This window comes from Chionomys nivalis, chromosome 14, assembly GCF_950005125.1.
Source record: "Chionomys nivalis chromosome 14, mChiNiv1.1, whole genome shotgun sequence".
Lineage (NCBI taxonomy): Eukaryota > Metazoa > Chordata > Mammalia > Rodentia > Cricetidae > Chionomys > Chionomys nivalis.
The window spans coordinates 18,961,960-18,986,257 of NC_080099.1; the positions used below are offsets into that span (position 1 = coordinate 18,961,960).

A 24,298-nucleotide genomic window follows, 5' to 3' on the forward strand; every position below is an offset into this window, starting at 1 on the left:
CAATGTAGACTATAGGGCAAGTGCATCCTGCATGGGCCGCTTGTGTGAGAAGGATGAGTCTCGAGAGATGACCTCACCACTTTGAGGTGCTGTCCTCAATGGGTAGCCACCTGCCTGGAACCTCATGATCAAATGCCCTTCAAGTGTCCTGCCTGGAATTGTCTAACGTATGATTTCCCTCAGAGCGATGAAGGCTGCCACTGGTATATGTGAGACAGCAATGGTGAAAGTGGAGCTGGTAAGATTACTATGTATTTTCCTAACTGAGCACTCTGGCATTTCGTCTCAGCCTCCAGAAAGTTTCTACACGATTCACCTCAGTGTCAAATTTTATCGATAAACACTCACTTGGTAATTCAGGCTAGACAATTTTTATACTAAGAAAATTAACTGCAATTTGTATCTACATTTTATGAGGTTCTCCTTTGAGGTAAAAATGTGTTAGGAGTTGAGGGTGTGACTCAGCGGTAGAATACTTTTTAGGGTGCTGTGCTCAAGTCCTGGTTTAGAGCCAGCATGAGGGGGAAAAATGCCCATTAAGAGGCTTGTTCCTCAGACACTCTGCGACCATGATGCATTGACCACTGTGTTGATTGACAGGTCACATACTGCATATGGGAGGGGATCTGGGGGGAGGCCGCATGAGAGAATTCTTATATATTTTAGATTTTATTTCATACACATATATGTCTTAAACAAGCAACCACAAATATAAAAAGGAAACTACTTGGCGTAGAGAGAATATCAATCAGCAAGCTTCATTAGTTTAGCCCACAGGCCTTAGCATAATAAAAGTGAAAAATTATTTTAAAAGGTGATGAAAAGAACCCCACACCTTCATGGATGACATTCCTATGTGTGCTGGTTAGGTTTTGCCAACTTGACACTGACTAGAGCCATTTGAGGAAAAGGGAACTTCAGCGGAGGAATTGCCGCCATCACACTGACCTGTCTGTCAGCCATTTTCCTGATTAACAACAATGAGGGATGGTCAAGTCCACTGTGTGCGGTGCCACCCCGGGAAGGTGGTCGTGGGTTTGGTAAGAGAGCAGGGGGAGTTAAGCCATGGATAAGCCAGTAATCAGAGTTCTTCCATGCTATCTGCTCCATTTCCTGCCCCCAGCTTCCTGCCTTGACTTCCCTAGATGACGAACTCTAACCTGGAGGTCAAATAAACCCCTTCCTCCCCACGCCACTTTTGGTCAGGGTTTTATCATGGCATTAGAGAAGCAAGCAAGGACACTGTGCAAAATCAAAAACAATTTTACAAAAGTCACAGTGCTTGAGGAATCCTCTTAGGAGCGTCCCCCATTATTCTGCCTCATCAAGCCTTGGTGCACATTTCTCTGGCAGGCCACAAGTGTTGACCCGTTAGAGCTTCATTCGGCATAAGAACAGCCGACTTATTGTTCCTCCTGCCATTCCCCAAAGAGACAGCAGAAGAGTTCAAAATATTTCCTCTCAGTTACATAAAGCTAGTGCCGACAAGGACTAAGATGGCGCCAAGGTGCCTGCCTACTCCCAGGGCTTTTTTTCCCCTCCGCTAAGCCCAGCAGCTAGTTTCCAAGACATGCTAACCAGAGGTGAGCTTGATACGGAAGTCTTTTTGTTCAAGTCTATTCGTAGAACTTGAGATTTCAATGGTATTCTATCCAAGGAAATAAAAGAAATCATTGCCTTAATTTGTCTCTTAAAATTTCTTTTTTTTTTTCCCCTAAGGACAAACTCTTTAGATAAAAGTCACATAGCTCAACTCCTAGGTTTTTTTTTTTAATTATTATTTTATTTTCTTTTAAATCCTGGCATGTTACTTAAGAGAAGTAGATGGGAGTTGGCTTCCAAAATGTTCTTAATTCCCTTAGTAACGGGTAAGTAAAATCTAGGATGCTCCTGCAAATGCATAAACATCCTGTTTTTAACTTTTTCCTTTCTTTTCTTTCCTTTTTGAGACAACGTCTTACTATATAGCTGTGGTTGGCTTGGAAATCACTATGTAGATCAGGCTAGCCTCAAATTCACTGAGATATACCTACCTCTGCTTTCTGAGTGCTGGGATTATAGGTGTGCACCACCATGCCCAGCTGTACTGTTCTTACACAAATGTTCCTATGATAGTTTCAGGGCACCAGTCCATCTAAGTCACAGTAAACAGCGGCTTTTACTCTGAGCTACAGACAACAACATGTGTTATCATGTGTGAAACAGACTGGTCTCCATTCTGTCTTATTTTCTTTACAGTATTTATTTTATCCAATGTGTTTGGGCTCAAACCCAAGGCCTGACTTAAGCTAAACAAAGGCTTTACTTCTGAGCTGAGCTCTATGTTCCCAGCTCATCGTAAGACTTATATGATTCTAGAGACCCCAGCAACCATCCTCCCTCTTAAGTATTTACTGTGATTCAAGGTTACCATTGTGCTAAAACTGGCAAGGGAACATTTTGATAAAGACGGGGACACACACATGCACAGAAATACCTAGCAGACATTTCTGAAACTTACTTTTGAATTACCAAGGGAACATGGTTCAGCCTTCCTTAGGCTTTGACATAAATCCTATGAGACCCAGGAGAAGTTTTCGGGTAGAAGAAATGCTCCTTTCCCCATGCCAACCTCTCAGAACACCAGTCCCTGGCAGACCTGAAAGTGCGTTGAATTCCAGAACCATTTCTCCAAAAAGAACCTTCTTTCCTTCTGATGAGAATCACTGTGAAGCTCTCCCACAGCCCAAGGAGGAAGCCCAGCCCTGTAGCTGGCACAAGCGGCCTGTGTCTGCCCTCTTCCCAGCTGTGGTTAATGCCCTCAGGCTCACGCTGCGGTCTCTTCTCTGTCCATGTTGGTGCAGAGATTACAGGCAGTGGGTATTCCTCCTCATCACAGGAGGAAGGTGTCCTTCATGTGTTCCTAATACCTGGGAACCACTCATGCTTGTCACACCCCAATATCTGAGACAGGAAAGCACGGCCTCTGTTCATCTCGGCTCCCCCAGACTTTGCTAAAACATCAGCAGAGAAGCAAGCTTAGCTCATGTGACCCCTGCTTTCACCTTTCTATCTAGTGTTTAGGGTGGAGCCATGGCCCTCAGCACTAATCCCCACTTGCTGGCCAAACAGACTTCTTCCACACTGGTCAAATGGCACATGTTCTACAGATGACTACAGAAACCTTATCAGGGTGCCAGGAGCTCTCTTCAGTCGCCATATTCTTTACCTGGGCTCTTGCTCCTTCCGTTGGAGCTGTCAGTTAGATACCCCTAAGGTCTTACCCTCAACACCCACCATTGTTCTTATTTTACAGTATGATTCCTATTCTTTTCTACGGAATCAATATAGCTGTCCTAGGCCCAAGCAGTGCTTTGCCATTTCTTTTTCTTTTTTCGAGATAGGGTTTCTCTGTAGCTTTGGTGCCTGTCCTGGAACTCTCTGTAGACCAGGCTGGCTTCGAACTCACAGAGATCCTCCTGTCTCTGCCTCCCGAGCGCTGGGATTAAAGGCGTGCGCCACTACTGCCCGGCTTGTTTTGCCATTTCATCATACCCCAGAAATAAGAAAAAAAAAATCAGAGGTTCAAATTTAGAGAAAACTTGTTATTTTATTTTATTTGAGATAGCGTCCAGATTGGTCTTACGCTCAAGAGCCCTTCTTTCGTCTCTACCCCAGAGTCTCAGTCCCTTTTAGGAGGAACTTTTCTAGAACTTTTCAGAAAACCAGAGACAATACTCTAGGGTAGCCAAAATAGTTTATTACAAAAATTCTAAACTTAACTGATGAAGAACCTATTTCTCAAAATGTAAAGTACTTGGGGTTCCACCTGGGGTTGAACCCAGGTCGTGGTCCAGGAGACCCTCACCTTTCTCTGGACACATGGGAAATCCTAGGGTGGGTTAGCCAGGACTTGTAAACCCTGTGTGAAAACATGGACAAGGCATTTCACCTCATGGGACAATATTTTAGTTAAAATATTTTAATTAAAAATAAAATTAAGCAACAGCAATAACAGAAAGCCTGCCAGATCCAGCAAGGCCTGGTTAGTTCCACGCAGCTTCGTGAAGCTGCAAGGTCAGACACCAGGAGGAAGGTGAGCGGAAGCAAGCATGGAGGACTGATGGTGTTGGTTGGTAAAAATCGAGCTCAGTTGGTGGGGTGCTTGCTTAGTGTGCATGAGCTTCTGGGTATGACCCCCAGGATTCCATAATCAACATTCTGGCACCACCTATAGTCCACAAACTCAGCAGGTGGAGGTGGGAAATCAGATATTCAAAGTCATCCCTAGCTATATATAGAGTTTGAGACCAGCCCGGGCTATATGAGACTCTACCTCACACAGAACAAATCTCTTTCCCAAAGAAAGAAATTAAGAAAAAGGGTAAATAAAAATGTGAAAATAACGTAGTAGTCCTGGGGGCCTAAGGTCTCGGCACAGGCAGCTGATGACAGAGACAGAGATGAAGCCAATCAGCCAGAGAGTACCTGAAGCACTCTCCGCATGAAATAGGTCTTCAGAGATAGCACAGAGGTCAGAGGTCAGAGTTCCTTAGCTTGTCTCCATGGTGATACTTAGGGGTGAGTTCCCCTAGGAGTGTTGTGTTTAGAGGATACTGGTTCTTGGCATGGGACAAAAGAGACTGCTTGTGGATGTTGCCTAAGGCAGTGGGGGACAGCTCTGGGGTCTGTTGGTTGCCTATAAATTGAAGGAAGAGTTGACAGAGAACGGGTATCTACTAGGACCCCTGGGCTGACAACACAGAGTGGGGATGAGGCCCACAACCTGAGTTACAATTAGAACACAGCCACATCCCCTCTGTGGTGACTGGGAGCCTTGAGGCTGTGATAAAGAGGCTTAGGGATCTGAGTAGTTTGGGTTCCCATGGGTTAGCTCACTGTTACTGGCTTGCATAGTAGGCTTTAGACTGGTTTATCACAAGCTCCCTTCCCCCACAACACCTCCCAAAAACAGGGCCTGGGAAATTCAGCATACTGTGCTTCTGGCATCTGATATGATATCTTCTGTTGCACTCTTGGCTTGCGAAAGGAATAGCGGCATCACCTGGTTCAAGAGCATGGTAGCTTCATTCTCTCTTATTTATTGTTCATCAGAACCACGAATAACAGCAGTTGGTGAAAATTCCCAAACCAGATAATATTTTGTTATGGACATGTGCCATTTTTCTTTAACAGTTTGTTTTAAAGACTTTTGCCAGGCAGCCTTCCTTCCTTTTCCTGTCCCAAATCTACCATCTTACCTTGGTCTACGCCTGTCCTTTGCCCTCCCTCATATTCAACCACAGTCTCTCTGAGTTTTCCATCCCCACTCCCTATGCTCTGTGAGAGACTAGGCTCTGTCAATGACCTTTCCTTGCACTCTCTCTCTCTTTCCCTCTTTCCCTCCCTCCCTCCCTCCCTCCCTCCCTCCCTCCCTCCCTCCCTCCCTCCCTCCCTCCCTCCCTTCCTCCCTCTCTTCTTTCCTTCTTTCCTTCTTCCTTCCTTCCTTTTTTGTTTTTTTCAAGACAGGGTTTCACTGTAGCTTTGGAGCCTGTCCTGGAACTAGCTCTTGTAGACCAGGCTGGTCTCGAACTCACAGAGATCTGCTGGCCTCTGCCTCCCGAATGCCGCGATTAAAGGTGTGCGCCACCACCGCCCGGCATTTTTTCTTTCTTTGCTAAAGAATACAGGTCACATGCATTGAGAAGTGATCATGGATCTTTGATTGTCAAAGGAACTTCTCTGGAAACTGACTCCACAAAATCCCCCTCCGACCTTTGTATGTGTACCACGGTGTGAACACTTCCCTGTATCTCATTCTCTTCGCCTCTCTCAAAAGAATAAGATAAAGCATTTTAAAAACCTCTCTAAGCCTTTTCTGCCCTGTTGGATCCTAGCTTCCTGGATTTTCTTAGAGGCAGAGCTATAGCAAGCCACAGAAGCAGCCCATAGGATGCTTCTGGACCTTTCTGACTCTTCTTCATTTTTCCCTCTTGACTTTTCCTCCTGGCAGAGCCCGTGGAAGAAGACCCAGGATGCTCCTGCTGCCTCCATTTTTTTTTTTTTTTTTTTTGGTGAACATCCTCTTCCCAGCATACCAGTTGCTTGTTATCAAGGTCACTGCTGACCTTTGGGCTACAAAAGCCACGTTCCTTGAATGCCTCCTTAGATTCACCTTCTCCACACTGCCCTGTGGTGGAGGTCTCTTTCAGTTTTGAATGGTTCTTCTCAGGCCTCCTCACCTCTGCTCTAATTTTCCTGACATCACACTGTCCTGCCATGGTATCCTAGACAACCTCTTAGCTACTAGGAGCCTGGCGATCTACATAGTGTTTCGCCAGAGTCTTCCTAATTGGCCCGCCCTACCACACAATCGCTGTGCAGGAGAACCCAGCCTTCACCATCCTCACTCCAAGCCTGCAGCTCATGACCTGTGTGCCACACCTGGGTGTCTTAACGGTCATCTCCAGTGTCCCAGGAAAACAACACTCCTCGTTCCTCTCTCTTACCAACCTCTATTTTCTGTGCAGAAATCCAGGCTCAATAACCACACGCAAAGATCAGACCATATGAATGATTCTATTTCCAAAGTATATTCCAACCCAGGACCCTTTCATTGTCCCCACGGTCAGCGCGCCACACCAAATCACCCCACCATCCGGCGTCTGGATAATTTCAGCCAGCTCCAAAATGGCCATCTAACCGCAACTCCTGCCTTCTACAATCCATTCTTCACGCCTGGCCCTCATCCCGCATAAAACACAACCCCACTTAGCACCCTCCAAATTCTCGCATACCAAAATGTAAGTATTTTAAATGTTTCCAGGCACTATCAAATAAAGTCTACGAAGAGCGAGCGCGTATTAAGAAATAGCATCTTCAGAAACAATGCTATCTATTAGTATTAAGTTCTTATTTATATAAGTCTAGATTTTTTTAAATAAATGAAACACTGTCATTTTACATGAACACAGACATGCAAAACCACAGAACGCTAGGACAGAAAAAAAAATCAACAGAGCAGCTCCTGAAAGAGTTTGCCTCCTTACTGCATGTATTTGTATTTGCTGGAATCAAATCCTCTTTTACCTAATGGATGACTAAATGTGGCTTATGATAATGATCTTATGAAAATATATGTATATGTAGTAAATGGTTCCTCAAGTTTTGCCTTTATTAAAATATGTAAAATTTAGCTCTAAAGTCACATTCCCAATGCCTGAGACAGCACACGAAGAGTTCTGGGTTTTCCGAATTTCAGATGGAAAGAATCATCTGTGAGAGCTCAGGGGCAGAGAGAAAAGATGCAGAGCTGAGCGGACAGTCTTAACTGCGCATTCGCCAGCAATGGCATTTTAAAGGAAAATGCTGAGGCGTATGTAAGGACTTTGGGAAAACATGACAGGACAGTCTACATCTGAGTCTGAATGGGAAGGCCACTCTTCGTTTGAACCAAGACTAATTTTACGTGCCATCCCAGCGCAGAAAACGCCACAGAGAGCATAGCAGAGGCCCTGCAGCTGGAACCAGGAGGCTTCCTGGTGTGGCAGAAGCGTCCGGCTACTTTTCACCCACCTTACCATCACCTTACCCCATTTCCAGTCACCCATAAGCAAAGACACAGTTGGAAACCAATGTGCCTTGTGCCAGATATCAAATGTCTTTTACTTATGGAGTTACTCTGTTACTCTGAACTCCTTTTCAGAAACTACAGATAGTTCTGGCTATACTGGGATGCTTATGCTTACCAGAAGCAAAAAACATACTAGAGGATGAAAATATCAGCTCTTTAGAAGGACATTGTTAGCCAGGCACTGGTGGCGCACGCCTTTAACCCCAGCACAGGCGGATCTCAGTGAGTTCAAGGCCAGCCTGTTCTACAAAGTTCCAGGACAGTCAGGGCAATGCAGAGAGACCCTATCTAAATAAAAAAAAAAAAAAAAAAAAACTGTTAGCCATTAATGTGATACGGAATCCACAGGATGGTATATTATAGGGGCAGGGAAGGGAGCAGCAGGGGCACCAGGCCTTTATGCCAGGGCAGGGCAAGGCCTGTTTACACAGTGGATGCTGCACCTGGAGGAGAGGCCTGCAAACTACCTGCCAGGCAGCAAAAGCTCTTTAATATGATACTGACAGGTATATGCATGTGCATATGTGTATAAACATGTACACACACTCTTTGGCTATAAATGGGACAAGCATGACTCTCCCAGAAAGCTTAGTATACAGTTTGATTCAAATCTGCCACATCAACCCCCCAAACACCATGTTAAAGAAGTGCCAATCCAACAAGAAACAACTCGCACCAGCTGCGCTTGCTCACGCTCACTGTCCGGCACAGGTGAGGCTGGTACAGGAGTGATGGGTAACAGCTGGCAAAGAGAAGAATGTAAACCACACTGTATCTCGCTTGATACAACACACAGAATGCTGGCCCGTTACTTACAACACACGTACTTTCTTATCTTGTGATCAGATGGACACGGAGCCTAAGAACAACTGAATTCTGTTTCTTCTGTTATTCCCACAGAGGTAGTTATGCGCCATAAGCTTTTCTCTCGGCTCATGTAATTTATGTTTTTGTTATATGCCACAAGACTTTAAAAACATACCAGGAAAGGCACAGCCAATGTTCTGAGAGACAAACCATGTCCCTGATGGTCAGCCACCCAGATATCCATAAAGGCATTTCTAACAATCCCATTGTCTTTACCGTTTTTAACAAGCACAAAAGAAGCATCTACAGGGCTAGATTTTAGAGACTCCACGCTGCTTTCTGGTAAAGCAACCTCACTTGAAATGGGTCCACCTCTCAGTACGGAAAATGCCCGAGGAAATGTTTTCTTACCTGGGAATATTCAAAGTCGGTGATAGGGGCTATGCTCTTGATATAATCGGACCGGAACTGGTTTTCAGGATTGGCCAGTGGAACCGGAGGTATTATAGTACTCATTGCTGAAACGATTGTCTAAAATGGAATGAAGGGGGAGAATCAACAGAGAGATATAAAATGTAAGGGTCCCATGAAAGATGATCAGAAATACATGGTTTACACACTTAGTTTACACAGTCTGAGTCCAGCCTACTCAACACTCAGGTGAACAAGTTAAGGGAGGCCTTACCACAATAGCATCTTTGACATTTTTCCTGATGTCCAGAATTTTCTGCTTCTTTTCCCTGCATTGAAAGAGGGTTGTTGTTAATTTCATTCACAATAGAAACCCGTTAAGATTTTAAAACTTCCAGTAGACAGCGTTTCCCAGAGGTCAGTATCAACTTCAAGTTGTCTGTTAAGCTTTTTCCTCCTAAATGAAAACACTGCCCCCGCTCCAATTTGTGCTCCAAGCAAATGGAAAATATCTGCTTCAAACCCTACAGCTTCAAACACACATTAAGGTCATATAGTCACAATTATTGCGGATCTCGCACACAAATACAACTAGTTATACTCAAACCTATTCCTTTACTGATAGTTATAGACTGAAGTAGATGTAAGTGGGCTGTACTATAGAGAAAGGGTCTGTCGCGATATAGTTAGGCTTCATATAAGTGGTTCTATATTGATGGATTCAATCAACTGAAGACCAAAAAAAGGTTTGGCAAAAGACAAAAACCAAAAAACCCTGTATTTGCACTGAATGCATAGTCATTTTTTTCCCTTGTGACTGTTTCCTAAACCACCCAACACGATACATTCAGTCTTTTATTAACACGTTGCAGTAGGTACCATGAATCATCCAGAGGAGATATGAAGCAATTGGAAAGATATTCATAGGTGTTTTGCAACTACTACACCATTTTGTGCAACAGATTCCAATATGCTTGGGTCTTGAGAGCCCCCTCTCCCCCAGATCCTAAGGGATAAAGGATCAATGTATTGGTTCAGCACCACGCCAGTATTAGAGACCAGTTCCCCTAAGAATCCTAAAAAATTAAGTATTTTGGCAAGCTGTTTTCTTTTTAAACTAGACATCGCCAAAGAAGGGCTTGCCTAAATGGAACGAACTCGATGCTGGATTTCTACTTCCTCACCACCCCAGTCAAAACTGTGTGGAGAAAGTACTACTTCTGAGAAAAGATGTGCTCGATACAGAATTTCGAAAGCAAATCCAAGCTGGGCATTCTTACTCGGGGTTGAAGCCGTTGACGTGCAGAATCCTCATCTGTTTGACGATAGTGCTTTTCCCGGACTCACCAGCCCCTGCGGACAAACAGAAAGAAGGTGCTCACCCATGTCCTCCTATCGGGCCAGGACCATACCTGTCGCTACCCAACGTGTTCTTCCTTTACGTGGGGTCTTTCGAGTACAAAGCAGATGTGGTTACAGTAGTTCGCCCTAGCTAAGTTCCGGCGCCTGGCGGTGCGCAGTCCGGTTTGCCTGTGCCAGTGACTGTGAGCCCGGGACTGTGCACTCCAGGACGCTGGGAGCTGCCAGGGTCAGAGCGACCCATGCACCCTGGCCTTACCCAGAAGCAGCAGGCGGTGAGTCGCTTTGTAAGCCAGGCGCTCTTTCTGCAACTGTTTCTCGATCTTTTTGTTGGCCTCTCGACGTTCTTTTTCATCCACACCCTGATCTTCCGCGGTCTTGCTGCTGTTGCCCAAACACCCCATGCCTGCTGACCCGCACTCCCGTCAGGCAAGTAGGAAGACGCACGAGAGCCAGAGAGAACCCGAGATGTGCGCTCCCGCGGATGGTTTCTCCACTCCCCGAAGCTGAAAGAGATGGCCTAGTCTCCCGGCGATCTGGGATCACACCGGCTTATCCCTCCCCTGCCCCCTGCAGGCTCCCGGCTAACCAAAGGCGCCGGGAGGCAGTCGCGCCCAGGGAAACGCTCCTTAAAGGCAGGTCGTCTTAGGAACCTGCTGGGGAAACGGCTCGCGGAGCCCGGGACGCCGGGCTCTGCTGGAGACAGCTGGGTGGCGCTGTGCCTGGGCTCCGCCTCCGCCTGGCTCAGCACCGCCCTACGGAGGTGCCAAGTTGCCGGGTGGGAGGGTGTGCGTAATCGAAAAGCCAGGTCTTGCCTGCGTAGTGGCTAAGACCAGCACAAAAGGGTCAGAGCTCGCACCAAAGGGTCCCCATAGGGCGACTGTGGCCACCTGCGAGGTTGGCTTGTTTCAAGTCTGACGTGCTCATCCCCGAGGGTCTTGCTCCCCTGGAAGGAGACGGAGGTGGGGCAGGGGTAGGAGTTGGTTCGGGGGCTTTAAGGGGCGCTTCCCTAACCTGGTGAGTCAAAGAAGGGACGGGGCGCTTACACTCTGGCCCGTGTGTCTTCCTAGCACTCTGCGCCCCAGCGCATCTGGGTGGGCACTCCTCGCTCTCCTCCGAAGCCTCCTTGCTCCCAGCGGAGCAGGGACTTGGGATCATGCATATTCTATCAGGGAGGAGGATCGCTAGCTTGCTAACAAGTCACATCGCTTTTGCTCCCTTTGGCTTCTAGACTATTCCAGCTCGCCCCCGCTACCACCTTTCCAGCCCATCTTTACCTCCAGCCCCCGTTTTCCTCTGCAGTTCTGTCGGCTTTTCTAGAACACACCATGGCTTTGAATTTGACCTTAGAGCAGAGGAATGGATGAGGACAAGAGACTGGCACCTGCTGGTCCTTTATTGTGACTAAAAATTAGAGCCCTTAGCTTTGTTAACCGCTACACTTTGTGTTCACAGTTCAAGTGCATGGGATGAGGAGGGCAAATGAGGTGCCCGGCGCAGGGATTGGACTCCAGCACTGAGACACGGAGGTGAAAAGGAGTCCTAGAGACCATGAGAAGTTGATGGTCCCCAATTTAGTGACAATTAGGTATCGAGCACGAAGTCTCTAGACCCCACATTTCCCCCCTGATACCAGCACGACCTGGCCTGCGTCCCAGAAAGCAGACACCAACCGTGTTACTTTATTTCACAGTCAGACCATGCCTTCTTGCTTTCTTCCCTTCTCTCTGTTTCTCTTCTGGTTTCATGAGCTCTGTCCACAGCTCCAATCTCTCTGTGTCTCTGTCTCTCTCTCTTCTGGTGGGGCCTGTTTTCCTAAAGCACACAAACACACACCCACACTGCCCACTGCAAACTAAGACCTTCAGTCTCCCCTCCTTGGTTGTGCCAGTCTTCCATCTTCCAGGGCTCCAGTTCCACTCTCTCTCCTTCATCCTGAAAGTTCAACCCCTGGTACCCCGACAGTGGCCTGAGCTCCTACACTGAAAATATCAGGGCGTTTCTGGTCTCTGAAGTCCGATCCTTTCCTTAAATCTGGGCCTTTAGCTGCCACACAACACCTTTTGAGTTTTGCTCACGTCCTCTGCCTAGTGGCTCTTAGCCTTTCTCTCCAGACACACTTGCCTGTTGTAACTGCCCACACCTCCAACCTGCTCCTTTCCCTCTGCTTTCTAGGGATTTTCTAAACCTTGAGGCAGGTTTTTTTTTTTTTTCTTTTTTCTTGCAAGCACAAAACATTGCTGTGTGTGCTGGATGTTTCCTAAATACATGTCCTGTCTTCTAACACCCCTCTGCTGCTACTGTGGTCCTTGATCACCCATCTAAGCACAATTTCAGCAGTACAAGCCTGTTCCCATTGTCTTTATTCAAGTGCAGCCTGAGCGATGTTGCCCTTCCATTGCTATTCTGTACTGCCTGCACACCCCTTCCCTGGTTCTTCTAGACCCTCCAGCACCTTCTTCACTCTCCCTTACCCCTCCTTACTAACCAGGTAGGTTCAGGACCCTTGTTGCTCTTCTCTTGGTGGGGGGGCTAACTCCTGGTTACCCTCCTTGGCCTCATCATCTCCCCTGTAGACACGCTGTATTAGTAAGGGTTCTCTAGAGGAACAGAACTGACATAATGAATATATTCGAAAGCGATGTATTAGGTCAGCTTACACGACACGGTCTGGATAGTTTAACAATGGCAGTCTGACAGTGAGAGACTGAGAACCTGTTAGCTGCTCAGTCCATGAGCCTGGAGGTCTCAGCTGTGCGAGAGACCTGGAGATTCCTGGAGAGCTGCTGGGTTTCAGCTTATTTTAGGAGACTGACAAAGCTCGTTCTAATAGCAAAGAAAAGCTGCAGGAACGGGATAAGTGAACTTGTCAGTGAGAGCGGAGACAAGTAGGTAAAAAGCAAAGCTTCCCCCTTCCAGTCCTTTCATCTGAGCTGCCTCCTGCAGGTGCAGCCCACATTTGGGCTGGGTCTTCCCCTTCAAACAACGTGATTAAGGAAGCCCCTCACCGGGGTGGCCAATGGCTTGCTGTTTGAGTCCATTCCGGATCCAGGCAGGTGGACAACCGAAATTAGCCACCACACACACCTAGAGACCCCCTTTCCTGTCTCCCAGAGCCCATGCTTCTCCTCCGTCTCATCTGTCACACTGCACACAGTGGTTTGCTTCCCGTCACACTGTGAGTGCATTTGACTGTGGGTGCCATGAGGGCCAAGCTGGGCACCTCCCGCACCGGGACCCGCTGCAGTGTCTGAGCCAGGGATTCACTGTGGATATTTGTTGAATGCGAGAAGAATTCACAACAGTCAGAGACAATTCTGAGTCAAAGCCTGGGCTGTTGTGGCAGGGGCTTCATGACCAACTTTTCAATTCATAAAATATTTCTCTAGTGTAGCATCTTATTGAAAAGAAGAATGCTTTTTCTAAACGTCAAAAGCAACAACTTGGCTACGTAGGTAGACATAAACATACAGCGCCACATTCCATTTTGAACTACATTAAAAGTTCTGTGTCTATAGATGGCTGTCTAGCACAATTGCCACATTTGTGAGTGTGCTAACACATGTATCGATTCAGGAGATATCATAGCCATTGGGGCAGGCGGGGGGGGTGAAATTAAAAGCACAGAATAGTGTGAGTAGATTTATAAAGATCTGTCAATTTTAAAATGCCAAGACATTTATAAATTATTACAAGAGATGGGAACAAAACACATGTCACAAAAAGTTATAAAAGGGGAATTAGGTTAGATACCCCAAAACATATTTAAGGTAGTATGATATGCAGTTACTCTAAAAATAAAGCAAAAGTCATTTGGTCAGATATACAAATTAGGGTTATAAAATTTAAGGATTAAATACACTGATGTAATGAAGAACCGCACCGTACCCAGAAAGTTAGTAGATAATCAACATAATGATAACACATACATTGGAAAGGTAGCTCCTGGTCATTGAGTGATGGCTGGTACTGGCCTAAGTCCTGTCTCTACGAAAAAAATTTTAGTGCAAAATATAGGGATTACTACCACCCTTGGCTCCACAGGCTCAGCACAACCTCTCATGGGTGCATCAGCACACCGTGCTAACTTGCGGACTCCATAGTCTAAACGGTGAGAGTGCCTGCTTGTCCAGTGATTTCAGTTTAAATGTGAGAAATACAAAGCCAGTCTCAGCCTGTTATAGGCAGGAGCTCAAGGGCTCCCCTCCCTCCTTTCCTCCCTTCCTTCTTCCTTTCCTTTGGAACCAAGCCTAGAGACCTGGGCATACAAGTGCTCTATTGCTGAGTTACATCCTTGGTCCCCAAACTTCAAAAGTTTTAAATCCAATATTCTGCCTTTTGCTCTTATAACCTGGAAAACTGACCCTCATCCATGTTTCCAAACTTTGAGTCAGAATCCGGAAGACCCATTGGCTCATGGGGAGCCACAGAGCAGACCTGTAGGGTAACCCAGAAAACCGATTTGCAGCTAGGGCAAGGAGAGCATCTGTTGCTAGGCAACCGGAACAAGACTGCACTAGCAGGCTCTCCAGGCAAGCCACTTTTACCGGCAGGGTCTGAGGGCAGCTGCATGAGCCTTACCAGCAGAGGGCGCCAGCAGATGGGTTCAGGGAAAAGAGTAAGAAAGCAAGGCCCCGGAGCCAATAAGGAATAGCATTTGAAGTCCAAAGACAAAGCTAACAAAGGGTGTTTCCCTCACTATCGAGGATAAAAACAGGTAGAGTGTTTCAAAAGTCTGACTTAAACCTCTTATTTGTTAGTTTTGCAAATTTAAAATAATGACTTGAAAGTCTGTTTGCTTCAGCCCCTTTGACCAAAGGTGGCAAACGCCGAAGAGAATGGCAGCTTCTCCTTGGGGAGCTGGAAACGAAGTCCAGGATAGCGAGAAGGGACTGTCCCTCCCAGCATCAGGAAATTCCCTGAAAAAAAAAACCGTAATGGACACGTAGATGACAAACACTCAGGACAGGCTGTTCCAAATTCGTGATTCAGGAAACGAGAGCGAATCTGAAAAACGAGTCACGCGATGCCTGGCGAGAGATGTCAGGCCCCACCTGTGAATGGAAACCTTTCGCTTGCCGCTCTGTTGCGTTGCTGCTTTTGACGATGCTCAAGACTAAAGCTGCAGTCAGACCTCCCGGACCGTGTTTGCAGAAGTGCACAGCTGCAGCCAGAGAGCAGCGCACAAGCTGGGCCATGTGGTGTCACAGGGTGTCACACGCAGGGGTCCTTGCCTGACAAATCACACAGCTCTGTTGTTTTATCCCACCCCTTAGTGTCTTGGTGGAAATAGGCTGTCATTCATTTTCAGCAGCCTAGATCACTGTATGACCTAATTATAATATACACGGAAAGTATTATGGTACATTTTAACATTTTTTTTAAAACAGAAAAGCAGAGAAATAGCTTCAAGTTTCCCTTTCTGTACATACTCTGAGAGCAAATATTTTAAAATGTATTGAAATGATGTGTCTCCTCCTTTACTCCTACAGCAGAAGCAGTATGAAGTAGCTCTGAGAGGTGCCATCCACAAAGAACTAGGAACTGACAGTCTTAAACACTAAAATAGCAGCACATCAGCTGGGAAATGTCACCGACTCCTCTTTGTGTCCAAAACGCAGGATTACTGTGTCCCTGTCAGAACAGAGTTTAACAATCATGTATGGCACGAGGTGGGAGACCATCAGATACATTAAAAAGCAAACTCAAATAATACGACAAAATATCCCATTCATGATAAAAGGGAATTTGCAAACAGAATGGACACGTCGATGCTTTCAGTCCAAAATCCTGTGAAAGTCACCAAACTCAACCAGGCTCTGTCATGTTTGAGTAAGTGTTGCCTGAAAGCCTGTGTGTTAGTAAAGACTGTTCCAGCCCCTGGATCTATTGAAAAGAAAGAGTGTGTCTTCTGGTCACTGAAGGTACCCTCAAAGGGGATATTGAGACTCCAGTCTCCTTCCCTTTCACGTTTTGGTCACGGTGCATGTGTGTGTGTATGTGGATTTTTTTTGTTGTTGTTGTTGTGTGCTGCCGTCAGTGGAGCGAGACATTGATGGCCTAAGATACTCACAGCTGAGTGAAAGGTCAAGCAGAGAGCCCAGAATCTGTTGCTGTGACAGAGGGCTGACAGATACCAGCTCCGAGGCAGAGGTGGCTGGCAGAGGCACATCTAGGGACAAGAGTAGTCCGAGAAAAGCTGCATGTGTTACAGTGACACTGGAATCTATTTTACAAGCCACACATAAAACAAAGGGCTCAATGATGTAGCTCCATCAGCACCCGAATGACTTTATTTTGCTTTGAAATGTTAAGAAGTCTAGCAAACTTTTGGACTCCAGCAGACACCCAAACGCAGGTTGTTTAATAAAAATATTGAAACATGAAGTTAGAAAACCCACTCTATCAAGCTTAAAGTATACTCTTTCTCCACCAATTAACAAGGCCAGAAGAAATAAACTGTAAAACATTGCAAATGAATCTAAGCTACATGAAGAAAGTATTTATTTTAAGGAATATTTTATGATTAAAAAATAGCTTCAGTATTTGGAGATGGTTCTAGTTCAAGTAATTGTGTTCCCAAACATACTTCCTTCTAAAGTGAGTCCAATTCCACAAAGTCCCTTCCTTAAATCAGAAAAGAGTGAGCGAGTGAGAGAGAACATGTATTCTACATTTTAAATGCTGGATATTGTTCTTGTGCTGGCCACAGTTCCCTTGAGAAACTGTGAGAGATGCTACAGCACAGAACCTAGCAGTTACATACTGACTCTGGTTTGGATTCAGGCTTGTCTCTCTGTGTACATCCGTTCTTGTATGTTAGCAAATCACATGACAGTAGACCATGAGGAAAGCTGGTTAATAGAATCCAAATTCATGTCTGCACAATAGAGGCTCGTCTAACTGAACATGTTTATTTGGTCCTGTGCGCCATCGTGTATAAGAACAAGTCAGGCATGGTGACTCATGCACTTGGGAGGCTGAGGCAGGAGGATTGTCATGAGTTTCAGGCTATTCTGGATTATACGTTGAGTTCTAGGCCAGTCTGAGCTTCAGAGTGAGATTTTGTCTCACTCTGTGAATGAATGAATAAGTAAATGAAAACTAATGAAAAGGAAACTACATGACCAGTTTTTCTTATGCTTCTGAGCAGTTGGTGACCTAAGATGACCTATAGGTGAAGCACCTCAAACCCACAAATCCAAGGCCTAAAATGCTATAAACCCAGAAGGTTTTCTGGGTGCTGACAGTGATAACCCAGGGGAAAATTCCACACCTGACCTCAAGTGGCAGGTTGAACTTGAAACACAGGTGCACTAAAAATACAATTGAAAGTTACCTTCAGGCTATGCAGGAAAGGTGCATATATAACAAGTTAATTTTGTATTAAGACAAGTCTTATCTCAAAGATATTATTATCTCATGATGTATATGTATGTGTCCTAGTTAGCATTAAGTTGTCAACTGGACACTTTCCAGAATCCCCCGAGAAAAGAGTCTCAACTGAGTAACTGTCTTTATTAAGATGACCCATGAACATGTTTGTGAAGGGCTGTTTGGCTTGCCTTACCTCATATGGTAGGGCCCACAGTGGGCAGTACCATTTTCTGGGCAGGTGATCCTGGGCTGCAGAAAGAAAGCTGGCTCAGCCTGGGGCTGTGAGGGAGCCAGCAAGCAGCATTGCTCCCTGAGTTTTGCTTCAAGTTCTTTCTTGATATCCTGCCTGCATTCTCTCCATGATGGATTGTGACCTGGAAGTATAAGTCAAATAAACCTTTTCCTTCCCAAGTTGCTTTGGGTCAGGGTGTTTTGCCATGGCAACAGATAACACCCGGACAGTATACAAATATTCCAGCATCTCAAAAACATCTGAAATCTGGAAAGTGGCTTTGAAAAGGGGACATGCAACATTTGTACTTCAGGGATTCAGAAAGCCAAGTGTGATGGTGCAAATGCAGCAAAGGATGCCCAGGGACAAAGGACCTCTATTGGAAGTGGGAGGACCCACAGAATTGGGAACCCTTTGTGGAGGAAGAGAGGCAAAGGCGGAGATTGAACAATATCTGCTGGAACAAGAAACGGCGTGTTTGTCCGCTGCGAAAGAAGTAAGCGTGTAAAGGGAAGAGCACGGGGTTGTAGGGAACAAGCTGGACAGAAGTGAACACAAGTCCAGGGGCTGGAAGAACCAGAAAAGCCTTGGGAAGATAGACACTCTCAGCATGGCAACATCTCCTGAGGTATAATCTCTCTGGTGAAGTGGTTATCAGCAAGAATGGTAGGCTTCAAAACCCTCTTCTGTGCTCTAACTGCCGTGCAAATGGCCAGGGACAATGGGACCAAGGCCATAGGGTTGTAGTGAGAATGGTTTGAATGGATCTGCTTCTCACGGTGTGTAGTAGGTAGTCATATCTCAATAGACTAGTAAATATTATCATTTAGTATCAATCGGACAGATACCTATCTATTAACTTCTTTGAGACAGGTGACTGATAATCTTGAGGAAGTATTCTTTTTTTTTTTTTTTGTACTAGGGCAGACTCATTCAAAGTCAGTTATCACACATTCAACAGAGATTTCCTGAGGACCTGTGTGCAGCTGAGTGATATACAAACTGGGACATAAAGGCAATGGGACACGACAGGAGAACATTTATGACAGATGCTCAATGAGAGAGAGTGGTGTGAGCAGAGTGGAAGAGGGAGGGGTCGGCTTTAGGTTGGAGAGAAACTGACGCCTGCTCGAAGGTAGATGGATCTCGAAGACATCATGCAAAGAGAACCACCTATCGAAGAGGAGCAAATGCTGCATTAGCCCATGCATCTCTGGCAGAGAGTCAGCAATAAAGACAGAACGTGGCGTGGTGGTGGCCAGGCGCAGGAGGGGGAGATGAGGAGGCGTGCTAACAAAGGCAGAACTTCGGTCTGGGAGACTGATGGAGTTCCAAACATGGCTTACAACAATGAAAACATGTTTAGTGTCACCGAAAGGGACAACTACAAGAAGTTAAGGTGGCACATCAGTACGTATTTTATTAAAACGAAGATGGGTGAGTAGAATATTCAGCCCATCAGTGGAAGAGAGAGATTCTTCTGGAGTGAGAACACAGTTCTATAGTTTCAGAGAGGTTTTCTCTTAAGTTTCTCCCATTCCCCCCCCACAAAAGACAACAGGGCCTACTCTATAGCACAGACCGACTGACCTCAAACTCATGGTCCTCCTGCCTCAGCCTTTTGAGGGCTTTGCCACCACCTCCTGCAGTTTTGACGTTAGGCACATTTGCTTCGATTTTAGTTTCTCCCTAGAGGCCTGTAGTGTGCAGAACGAAGGGCAGCCGTAAGCCCCGTGGGTCCTTTAAAATGTAGCATCTTCGTTTTTCATTTGTTACGAGGCACGTTTTAAAAATTAGGTTTTATTTCTGCAGTGCTGAGGATCAAATCTAAGGTCATGCCACGCTAGGAAAGTGTTTTACCACGGCTTTGCACCCATAAGACCCATGAAAGCCTGTAAAAATACATACTACGCACTTGGTGCATTGCTGGGCCTTGAGATTATAAATGTGGATAAGATGTTATCACTGACTTCAGATATTGTACTAGTCTAGTGAAGTGGACTAGCCCTGGTATCAGGGTCTGTGGATTCTATTTGGATTCCAGTGGGGATGTATAGAGATACGTGTGGCCAATTCTAGAATTGTAGAAAACAAAGTCCTGGTTTTCCTAGAGGAACTCCCACTAGCCTGTGTGAGTCACTGTGCACCTCAAGTTTAAAAAGACAGCAGAAGGGGGCTGACTTCCTGCACCTGATTTGATCCTCATAAGATGCGCATTGTCGCCCACAGTTCTGTCTGAAGGTAACAAGAGGGGCTGGGCAGTGGGAGAGAACCTCACTCCCAGGAGGACCTGGAGCCTGGGTCCTCAAGACTGCAGGAAACCATACCATTTTCTTTCCCCCTATTATAGAACGAACACAGAACAAGCCTACTCCCCCTCCCACTCATTAGCGAGATTAATCTGCATATAATGACTGCTGAATTAATTCTCTCTCTGCCCAGTTGCCTTAGCAACTGGTTTCTTTTAGAATTCGGTTTAGGTACAGAGCTTAAAGCCACCCTATCCCTTGTGATGGAATATGAATTAAACAGAACATAAACTTATTTTGTCCCAGGTGCCAGCGATGGGTACTCAGTGTCCTGAGACTTGCAGGGCTATGGGCAAAGGGTGAGCGGGAGAGAACTCAACGCCCACCAGTGCTTTGTAGCGCTCACTCACTGCTGCTTTACAGTTCGCGCTTTGCTTTTCTTTCCAAGAATTTAAACTGGAGCTAGGGGTGGGGGTGTGGCTTAGAGACAGAAGACTCGCTTGTATGGGGCTGGGGGCTCAGGCCCCAGCACCAGAAAAATAAAAAATGAAAACAAAAGAAGAAATATAAACCACAAAAGTTGACATCCAAGAGGATGTCATTCTCTCATTCCAGAAAAAAAAAAAATTCTAAACCAAGGTAAGCAGGTCATAGGATGAGCAAATGCAGGAGGGTATGACCCTTGATTGACAGGAAGAAACAGCGTATAAATATGGAGAGGGAGGAATAAAACCAAAACCCAAACCACAACACAGGGGTGGATGGGGATCACAGAACAGAATGAGGCCATGTCCATGTCTAGGTTGGCGCAGGCCCCTGCAAGTCGGTGTGCCTATGTGTGTATCGCTTGTCTGCAGAGAAAGGCAGGGAGTTGAGATTTCCCTGTAGTTGCAGGCATGCTCCTGTGGGAGAGAGGTTCCTCTTTGGAGTGACAGCACAGATTTGTGGTTCCAGGAGAGTGTCTTTCCTTTTGAACAGGGTCTCGTGTGTAGGGAGGGACAAGGGCATCTCAAGCAGCTGTGCTCAGGTTGCAGCAATGACTTGGTAGTATGGTTGGAACCACCGAGCAGCCAGATGTGCAAAAACCCTGCAGCTGCACGGTTGGGAGACGTGAACTTTTAGGCTGATAGAGGCAGGCAGTTTCTCTGTCCTAGCTGTTAGCAGGATCTCCTGGAGCCCCTACCTCCTTCCCATCTCCAGAGCTCTGCCCCTGTCTCCTGAGAGGAGCTCCCCTGACTTCCTGTCTGGGCTCCTGGGCACTTTCTCAAAGCCATCCCTGATCAATGTGGCACGGAGGGGTTCCCTGCTGCTGCTGCCCTCTGACACATCCCTGCCACTCAATGGTCTTCGGAGCCTCTTCCATGCCTTTATAAGTAACTCTCCACTAGACAGCTTGGTATTTCCTCTGGGATCCCCACTGAGCAGCACCTTCCTGAGCTAATGGCACAGCTTGTGATAAGGACCCGGTTCGCGGTCCCCACTCCTAATTTTTCAGGGCTTCTGTTAGTGGCAGACCTGTACAACTGTATTGATAGCCCTGGCACATTTTCAGGCTTGGTGGTCTCAAAAGGAAGATGCACCAGTAGACTGGAAAGATGCAAAGTCAAGTAGGCAGCTGAGCCCACCGTGGAGAGCCCAAGGCCCAGCGGGGTGGTGAGGAGAACACAACTCAAAAGAAAAGTGGTGAATAAACATTTTGTTCGCAAGACCTTGGTGTTGATAAGAGAGATGGAGATGAAAAAAAAATGCCTGAAGATTATTAGAAACTGACTCCAGACAAATATACCCAGTTTAAAGTAAGCAAACATCATCACTGTTTGGAAGAAAGTGGTTTTTCTTGTCTGTAGAGATTATTAAGCCATACACAGGGAGCATCTATAGGAGCTCCCAGATGACCCATCAGCAAGAAACACATATGCATTTTATTTATTTATTTTTTTTTTCACATATGCATTTTAAATGTGAAATAATGTCAGGCTGCCGGGGATACTGCAGGAGTGGAGGGTCTCCTTCACACTCGACATCTGTACGCTTTGACTGTTAGCAATTGACACACTCTGTCTGTTTTCATGATTACACATTTCCCCCCTGAACTAGTCGAGAGGAGACTGTGACATTTTACCCCTCTCCATGTCTACTCGATAAGGACAGGAATCTCTTATGTAGCCTCAGGACTCTGTGATCTCATCTAGTCAAGGATTACAGACATTGTCTGACTGTCTCCCCCACAAAGGCTCATGCTCTTTGGCATGGATGTGGGGAAGGGGTAGAGGCTTTAAGAGGTGGAATTTAGCGGGGGAGGGGGGTTGTCACTTGGTGGACTGTAGAGTTTTTGTCTAGCCAGAGGCAAGCCAGAGGACCGTTTCTCTGTGCAACAGCATCACCTCGTGGATGCTTTGAGCGATGATCCATTTGTGAGTACTGACATGAGCATGAGTTTACCTGTTATAAGGTGAGGCAGAGCATAAGGCAGAGCTGGCACCTTCAGCAGGCCCTCTTTTTCCTCTGCCTCCTGCCATTTCCTTCTAAACACTTAATTATTAACCAAATCATTCTTTGACAATCTAATGTATGTTTACAATGCATTTTCCCCCAATCCTTTACTACCCTCTCCCATTCTCAGCGATTCCCCTCCTCCCAGGGAGTCCGCATCTCACTTGTTTCTTTGTTTTTGGTTTGTGAGTCACTGCATTTAACCAGGGCTCCTTACTTGGTAATGGGTCTTAAGATATTCACAGGCGTATGAGCAACTCACCAGTGGCTACTTCCCTAAAGACAAAGACTTCCTCTACCCCGGTAACCCTTGACTGCCGTGAGCACCCTTTGGCACGACCCACGAATCCCTTGTATGTGTGTGGGTTCAGCCTCGTGCAGGAAGTATGCAGCCAACCACGGCTGTTGTGAGTTCATGCCACAGCCATGTTTGTAAGGCAGCGTTTCCGGGTCCTTCCATACCTTCTTCTACAGTGTTTCCTGAGGAGGCGACACAGCGGTCACTCTTAGGGCCGAGCACTCAACTTGTTCTCAGCACCTTGATCAGCCATGAGTCTCTGTACTGTCACTTACTCTAAAGGGAAGTTTCTTTGACAAAGACGGTACTAGTCTGTGGGTATACATATAAATATTTAGGGGACAGCTTGACATCAATGTCCCTTTAGCAAGACAAAAGCTAGAGGAGCATTTGGCCACACTTGGATAAAGTTTGGAAAGTCTGCACTTAGGGTAACTTGTAGGTATGGAAGTAGAGGAGTCAAGGGTGATTACTGTCAGCAGAATCAAGGTATCTTCTCTGATGCTACAGCTCTAGGAGAGGCTGCCACCCTGCAGCTGCCTCTGGGAAGAATCTCCAAAGGACAAGTTACATGGACAGAAAGATCCACAATTTGTCACCTACATGTCAAATTACTGATGTTTGCCCTCCAGGTCTTACTGTTATCTCTTATAGGATCCCTCATAGTGTGTCTTAGTCAATGTTCTATTGATGGGAAGAGATGCCATAACTACAGCAGCTCTTATAAAGGAAAACACTTAATTGGGGCTGGCTTATGGTTCGGAGGTTTAATCCGTCATCATCATGATGGGCAGCATGGTGGCATGCGTGCAGACATGGTGCTACAGAAGAGTTCTACATCCAGATCATCAGGCAGCAGGAAGAGTGACACTAGGCCTGACTTGAGCTTCTGAAACCTCAAAGTCCACCCCCAGGGATATACTTCCTCCCACAAGGCCACACCTCCTCATAGTGCCATTCCCTATGGGCCTGTGGGGGCCATTTTTATTTCAAACCACTATATACTGGTAGCTTTACTTCTGCGAAACTATCATGAGGCCAAAAGAAGGATATGAATATTAAATAAGTCTGTCCATTAGGCGTATCAGGGCAGGTTAGATGAATTGTCTCTCTGTAAGTTCTTTGAGTGTGCCACTCATGAGATAGCTAATGTTTGGTATGCTGTTGGGAAAGGAACTACATAGCTGCCCCTCCATGACAATGGGAACAAAAGGATATCACCTGGCTGTTACCCCCACACCATTTAACTGGTTCTTTGTAGAATGAAATTTTATCATGAACAAATACATTTTTGTTTACTTCTTGAAAAGCAAGGAAACTCCCTCACCTGTCACATAAGTCAAGGAAATGAACTCTATCCATATGGTCCCATCAGACTGAACATGCGTTGAATTTAGGTGAAACTGAGGACAAGGTCTTTCATGTTTGTTCTAGATGGAAACTGAATGTGCTACTTTCCA

General features: G+C 46.0%; 1 protein-coding gene across 2 annotated transcripts in view; it reads right to left on the bottom strand.

The window, feature by feature from the left end:
- The window catches only part of Gnal (G protein subunit alpha L), a 103,250-nt gene that overhangs the window by 65,599 nt on the left and 13,353 nt on the right, over nt 1-24,298 (bottom strand). The window contains exons 1-4 of one of the 2 annotated variants that reach the window (XM_057788412.1): nt 10,449-10,868; nt 10,111-10,183; nt 9,105-9,159; nt 8,831-8,950 (exon numbers count right to left, since the gene is read on the bottom strand). In XM_057788412.1, coding sequence (XP_057644395.1) covers nt 8,831-8,950; nt 9,105-9,159; nt 10,111-10,183; nt 10,449-10,593 — 393 coding nt within the window. In that variant the 5' untranslated portion in view covers nt 10,594-10,868. Of the gene's footprint in view, nt 1-8,830; nt 8,951-9,104; nt 9,160-10,110; nt 10,184-10,448; nt 10,869-24,298 lie in introns of those variants that run through there. The other variant, XM_057788411.1, reaches the window with a different exon arrangement.